At 47.6% G+C, this 7107-nt stretch overlaps 1 protein-coding gene across 1 annotated transcript; it reads right to left on the bottom strand.

Moving 5' to 3' along the window:
* Positions 1-282: 282 nt before the first annotated feature.
* On the bottom strand, positions 283-2141 carry LOC113962248 (G-protein coupled receptor 35-like). Its single transcript, XM_027673031.1, has one exon. It carries the CDS (start codon positions 2056-2058, stop codon positions 1120-1122), a length of 939 nt encoding a protein of 312 aa, XP_027528832.1. The 5' UTR covers positions 2059-2141; the 3' UTR covers positions 283-1119.
* Positions 2142-7107: the final 4966 nt, after the last annotated feature.

Genomic DNA, 7107 nt, shown 5'->3' with positions numbered 1-7107 from the left:
AGGGAAGAATTTGCTATGACCTGTTTGATCTTTACACTTTTTGTTCTGTATGATTGATCATTTTTCCTTCCCTTCTAAGCTCTGCCTGATGTCCCGCTTGAGACTGTTTACCAGATCTAAGAAACCCATCATGAACTTGACATATAAGCAAGATAAAAATTTTTATCCAAGGGAGAACATACCTCTTCAGGGAATCAGAAAGTTCCTTGCTTAGTTTTGGGCTGCACTGTTAAAGAATCTGTTGTGAGGCAGCTCTTATACTGCAGTAACTAAGTCTTCTCTCACAATCTCCAGTATAAATTTGGCACTAATAATACTCGTTTGTATAATGGTAATAAATGAATAGTGACTTTAAAAAGCAGAATGAGGGCCAAAGAGTGTGTAATGGTTAAATTTGTCACATACACACACGGCCCTTTTGCTCTGCTTGCAGGGAAACATCAATAATGCCAGAGCATTAAATAATACACCAAAGATGAAAATTGTGACATAAATTATCAGCTGAATGATCTGAGTAGTTTAATTCATTTTTATGCCACAGTTGCTCACTGCAGCTTCCATCTCGTTGAGCCACCTGCCAAAGTATTGACACAAAGCAGGTAGATCTAACTTTGGGTGGGGGATAATTTCTGTGATGGGAATAGTAATTTCCTGTGTTGTTTGGACAATGTCTGGACAGAGGTTTCAGACTGTGGTTTGCAGGAAGAAAAAGATGACAGTCTTCTGTAGGGGAAATAATTGTTAATTGTCACTAAGAAAGTTAATGGTCTCTAGATTTAAATGAGAAGGACATAGGTTTGCAGTCCACGGAGGAAAATTTTGAGAGGTTTATTAGTCAGGAGACACTGAAAGTGAGGGACCATGAAGCCAACGAAAATCACCAGGAGATGCCTGAAGCTGCCATACAATGATACAAGACTATAATCAGAGCTGGAGTCAAGTCACCAAGGACAGAAGGGCAAAATTCAAGTTAATATCAGACCCTTTGGTGGAGGTTGCTCCATTTTGCAGGTATGCCTATACCTACAATGACTGCACATACTGTAGGTGGTTCCATTCTCTCTGCCTCAAAACTTCAGCAGCAGAGTGGCACTTAACATCTCGTGCACTACACCTTGTTCATGCCATGACTTCACCTGTGGGTGGCTGTGACTCTTGCCTTTCATTTGTCTTGGACCTCATACAGGTGGGGAATATAGAAGAAAATTCTGGAAATTCCTTGGCTGCAAAATAATAGCAAAATGCATCCAAACAGCAGTTAGAATTTGCTAAGCATGCAGAGAACTTAATAGAGTTGTTAACTGCTGACACCAGAGAAGATGCTCCAGTAACCTCCACTGCAAACAGCACGAGCAGTGTAATGTAGAAAGGGGAGAAACATACAGTGAACACACACAAATTCACAGAAACAATGTGCACAGCCTTCTGGATTAATTTTGTCTCATGGGGGCTTGTGGCCATGTTCTTTTTGAGACATCTGATGATTTGTACTGAGCAAAAAATCACAATACCTAAGGGAATAAAAAATCCAAAGATAATAGTGAATAAAGAAAAATAACTAGGGTCAAGAGATCGAGTCCGAAAGCAGAATCTTTCCCACCTATTCTGAAATTTTAGATGGATGTTGGAATAAATTATGAGCATTATCCAAAGAAAGCCACAGATAGAAGCTGATTTCAGCGGGGATCGAAAAACCTTTGCTTTTAGAGGGAACTTGATTGCAATGTATCGATCAATTGCAATCAAGGTGATGATAAAGATGCTCATAGGCATATTTGTAAAATAGATGTTGTCTATAGCAACACACAGCTGGTCTATGGGATGGTCATACTTGTTAAAATATATCACAAAAGGCAGGGTAAAGAGCAGGAAACTATCCGCGACGATGAGGTTGATCATGTACACCTTGGTCTCAGTCCACCCCTTGAGTTTGCAGCAGAAGACCCAGAAGGCAATTGCGTTCAGTGGGATCCCCAAAGCGAGCACTGGGGTGTAGATAATCGTCTTAAGTAGTGTGATGCTATCCTGCAGTGCATTATTTTCAGTGCTGTTGTTCATGCTGGGCCGTCTCTGCAAGGGAAGAGTGCAGGCATGAGGCTGAGCTCTGGACGGGTTCAGTGGCTCATCAGCACCATCAGACCCTCAGCCATCAAAGTTAGACTATCACTCACTGCCAGGTAACAAAAACACATAGACAACACTCTCACAGCTATTGGGCAGTTAAGCCTGCCTCACCTTCCCTCCTGGCCTCACTAACAGCAAAGAGCCTGCAAAGCAGAAGGATAATTTTTGTTGTCCCTTACCTTTGCTGCTGCTGTAGTTATCAGAGAGCCACTGCCTTTAGGGCAGCCCACAGCAGAGCTGGGCAACGTTCCCCTTTTGCCCTCTGAGACCCTTGCTTTGATACTGGAGCCACCCCATAGGTTTGCTCTGGGTCTTGCCAGGCCTGAGAACCTCCTCAGGACTTGAACCCTTCCAGCCATGGGGTAGCTCAGGCGGCTTTACTCCCAGGGGCAGCGGGAACACTGCTGCAGGCTGGGCAGTGGGTGCCTGCTGTGAGCAGGCTGCCCGCAGGGTCAAATCCTCTCCTCTCTCTGCAGGGTGCAGGGGAGGAACAGCTCAGCGTGGGTACCACCAGACCAAGCAGATAACAGGTCTCAAGAGAAAGAAGGGGAAGTGAGAACATGTGTCTTATCTCTGCCTTCAAAGGTAGGAAGCCAAATTGTGCTAGAGCAGAAAACAATCCGCAAACTTAGACTATCTTCTGGTCCTCCTTTAAATATTTCAGGGCATCCAGAACCAGCAAGGAGGATAAATCAGATTTTGTCTGCAGCTCATAAAGGCAGTGTTTACAAAGAGGCTGGTATGAAAAACACTCAGATTCCTACAATCTCTTACTGATAAGTCAGTGGCTTCTAAACATTAACACGGAAACTGAAGTGAAACTGTCTGATTGCATGAAGTAAGTGAACCATTTTGAGTGTCCAAGACTGGGAGACAGGTCTGGCAACCACAGAGGAAAGCATAGCACCTGCCCTAGTGGCAGAACTGGCATTTGCTGAACCACTGGAATACAGTCATTTTTAGGATGGAATTTATGGAGCAACTAACATACAGCCGTTGTCCTAGCGCTCTTGGGCTTTCAGCCACACAGGTTCTTGGCTGCACTGTGGTTACAGTGGCTGCCCTGTAGCTGTTCCCTGTCAGCCTGTTGTGACCTCGCAGTGAAAAAGCCACTCTCTGCATGCATACCACTCCCTTGAGGAGCAGCTGAGCCCACTGGGCTGTGCATACCAGCTACATCCCATCCCCCAGACAAGAACTGAGCCCATGGTATTTCCCAAGGTGATGTGCCAGGGGTCCCCACACTCATGGAAGGGGCATGGTAAGAGGCACTGATGTGCAACTGCAGCAAGGGATGAAGAACCCCCCTGAATGGAACATGTAGCAAAAGAGCCTCCTGTGAAAGTGGGAGGAAGTCAGGATTCCTGTGTTCAGCTGAGGACTGACCCCTGTGTTCGCAAGCTGGAGCCATGGCTAGAGGTGAGAAAGCACACCCTGGAGCACTGAGCAGAGCACACTGCCACACACCGGCGTGGGGAGAATTCAAAGCCATTACCTGCTTCCTGTGAGGCCGTTAGCTGGGTTAGTTTAGTCCAGAGAAATCTTGCAGGGTAAACGCAGAGAAGGCGATCCGTGGGTGCCACAGGTGTTGGTGCAGGACACAGTTGTCCCGGAGCCCGCTGTGACAGTTTGGCAGCGTTGAAATTCATCAATGAACACTAGTGCACTAGAAGTTCTTCCTTGTCATCTTTCAGGCTGACGGAGTCTCTGGTGATCTCTGTTGTTCCACTTTTCAGAAGGTCAGTGCTTCAGTGTCAGTTTTTCCACCCAAAGTGCCCTCCCCCTCATCCCCTCACAAAAACCAGCAATTAAAATTTAATATTTTCAGTCACGGGAAAACAATTTCTGAAGTAAAATCCTTAATGGTTGGAAATTGTCCTTCTGGCAGCAGAAGGTTCCCCAAGGAGCCCAGCAGCCTGTACAGCCTCTGGTGCGGTGGCAGAGCGTGCCCCAGGCAGGGAGCTCTGCGACTTTCCTGAGGGCTCCCAGCAGTGGTTGTGCACCCTGTGACATCGAGCCCAGGGCACAGGGACCCAGCCTGCTGCTATTTGGTGTCTTTACAAGGAAGGTGACATATGCTATGAGCCTGCTTGACTTTACCTCAGGCACTTGGGTAACACTGTCTATCAGAATCACTGGGAGCCTTTACAAAGATGGTCAAGAGCTTGCCCCAGTCATATTTTATAGAAATTTGGATGGATTTTGCTGTCCATTGGCTACAGCAGTTGCAGTCTCACCTGTGCGAGCCAGCTGACAGGCTCTGTCTACTTCAGGATTTGTCCCAGTAATTACCCTCTCTGGCGATCACAGTCTCAAAGGTGACAGCAGCAGATTGACCACAAACTCTGGGCTCAGATGTGGAAGGCAGATGTAGGTCACAAGGGAAGATGCATAAATGGGCAGGAAACGCTCCTCCACACTGTCTCCAGGAACGCTCTGAGAAGTGCTAGTGCAGAGCTCGGGGCCAGTTTGGATATTTTTCAGTATTTAGAAAGAAAAAAAGCCCAATTCTGGGAGCCTTTGTATAACATAGAGAGAGTTAATGCACTCCCTATCTCCCCTGACTCTCCCAGGCTGCTAACTCACAGAAAAATGCATTTCTTGGATGGAAATGTCAGGGATGTCCATGTGGGCAGCCTGTGGAAGCCCAGACCCAGATGGGTTCAAGTGGGGGGGGTGATCCTCTGACCTTAAGGTGCAGGTGGGAGGGGGAACCATCCTGGTGCCAAAGCAGAAAACCAGAGAATAGTAATGCATGGGTGGCAAATATCTAGGCAGCAATAAAAGGGCTTCCCCATGGGTGGGAGCAACAGCCCCTCAGGGATTGCTGCTCTAAGGAAGTGTCTCTGTGCCAAGGCTCAGCGGTGCAGTGAGAGGAGAGCCAGCAGGAGGACTCAGGTCTAAAATCTGGACCTTGTGCCTTTATGCGCCAGACAATTCTTGCTTTCACCCTGTCTTCCTTCACCCCTGTTTGACCTGTGCAGTTGAAGAGGAAGGAGTGAGTGATGGCGTGGGGTTATGTGCAACAATGCAGTGGAAACCATTAAAGCACAGTGCTTTTCCTCCAGGTGAGGAACACATCCTATATCTTGTCTTTTCATCTTTTGCCTTGTAATCCCTTTTGTTATCGTGGTTTATTTGTATGGGAAGCTGCTCTTTGCTGTAAGGCAGGTAAATCGATTCCTCATCTGCGTTTTTACTTTGACCCCAAACCAAGTAGAAACCAGTGATTATCATTTTCCACCTTTAAACTCCTCTGCTGTCAGATATGCTGCCACTCTTGGAAACTGGATCTCCTGTGACTGTCTTTCTGACACCCTCCAGCCTACCAGGGCTTTAAAAGTCACATTCAAGTGTGAACAGATGGAGTAACCGAGCTTCTTTTGGCCCCGGTTCATCTCCGTTTCCTCATGCCCTGTTCCGCCCCCCGTCCCGACTTGCCTCGTATTTCATCGGAGTAACCGGTACCGCCCGCGGAGAAACTTTGGAGGGGAAAAACTGCTCTTCCCCCTCCTCCTCTTCCTCCTCCTCCTCCGTGCCTGTGGCAGTTTACACCCACTGAGGAGGAAGGGGAGTTCCAGCCAGAGCCAGTCTTTGACGGCATGAGTCCACAGGAGGAATCACCCTTTCCCTTTCCCCTTCTCCCTTCCCCTCGGGTGGCTGTCTGTGTTCAGCCGCCTCCCGCAACTGCAGCCTCCACAATCTGGAGCCCAACAGCACCCGCTGGTGACCGGGAGTCAGGCACTGCAGCCCCTGCCTCCCGGCCCCCACTGCGTGGGGTTAGAACTGCGCTGAAAGGCAAAAAATACTTAATTGTTTTCGGTGGAAGTTGGGTTACAGGATTATTGTTTGTTATTGTTGTGTTACCTATATATATATATTCTTTGGTAAAGAGCTATTCTTTTCTACACCTTTTCGACTGGAGCCTCTTAATTTCGAAGTTATAATTACATCTGAGGAGCATGGGTTTTCTCATATCCCGCCCTCCCTAACAAACATTTCTGTCTTGGTAAACTGAGACACGCATAAAAAGTTGATTTGGGGCTCAGGAGAGCTGTCTGTCTTCAGGACAGCTCTGGACATTTTAGCCATGGTGAGTTATGCCACCAGTTCAGGCAGCAGAAGAGCTCAGCTCACAGCTCTCTGTGAATGCAGCAACCAATGGGATCCCTTCAGTGTTGTGAACTGGTCCTTTGGGCACCACAGTGACATGGAAAGGGTTTAGGGTGGTGGCAGGGGCTTTTGTACTCCCTATCAGATGAGTGATAATTATGAAGGTCAGGAGCTGCCTTTCCTGGACTGCCTGGTCTTGCAGGAACCCCAAAACATGGGAAAATAATACGGAAATTGTTCTCAGAAGGGAAGGGGCATTTTTCTGCAGTTTGTGCAAAGTCTGTGCATGTGATGTGTTATATTGGATGTGTGACCCTGCAGGACAGGCCTCCTGAGCCTCAGCACACGGGGGAAGAGCCCATTCTGAGGTTTAGCCCACACCACTGCCATCATACCTGGTTTGCCAGAGATATACATACCTGTGTCTGGATCTGAGTTATCCTTCCATGAAGGGGGATTTTCCAAGAAGAGGGAAAATCAAGACTGGACGATACTGTGGATGCACCTGGGCTCCTTTGGGAAGCCAGAAGCGAGGTGCAGGGGCAGGAGCCTCTCTCTAGCCTTCTGCCCTGGCCCGGGCAGCCCCCCATTGCTATTCCCGTTGCTGTGCCCATTCCTTACCCAGGCTGGTTTTCCTGCTTCCCAGGTTCCCCCATGGCAGCAAGGTACAGAAGCCGCAAAACCCCCAGTGTGTGTAAGAGGGAGGGAAAAAAAATGAACAAAATATGCTTCACATGCCAGCTAAATATTTAAGGATTGGACAACAGACATTTGTGTTTCTAGTGAATCCCAAATTATAGGCAACACTCAGTAAGCCTTTAATCGTGCTTTCAGTGCCTGCCATGAATAGATCCCTGTAGCTGAGATTAT

This window comes from Neopelma chrysocephalum, unplaced genomic scaffold, assembly GCF_003984885.1.
Source record: "Neopelma chrysocephalum unplaced genomic scaffold, ASM398488v2 Primary Assembly neopelma1_132582, whole genome shotgun sequence".
Classification (NCBI taxonomy): domain Eukaryota; kingdom Metazoa; phylum Chordata; class Aves; order Passeriformes; family Pipridae; genus Neopelma; species Neopelma chrysocephalum.
Note: the sequence above shows the minus strand (reverse complement) of the source record. Positions and strands in the feature narration are given on the sequence as shown.

Bases quoted from the DNA above. Each gene is read 5' to 3' on its own strand.
- LOC113962248 (XM_027673031.1), bottom strand. From the start codon at position 2,058: ATGAACAACAGCACTGAAAATAATGCACTGCAGGATAGCATCACACTA.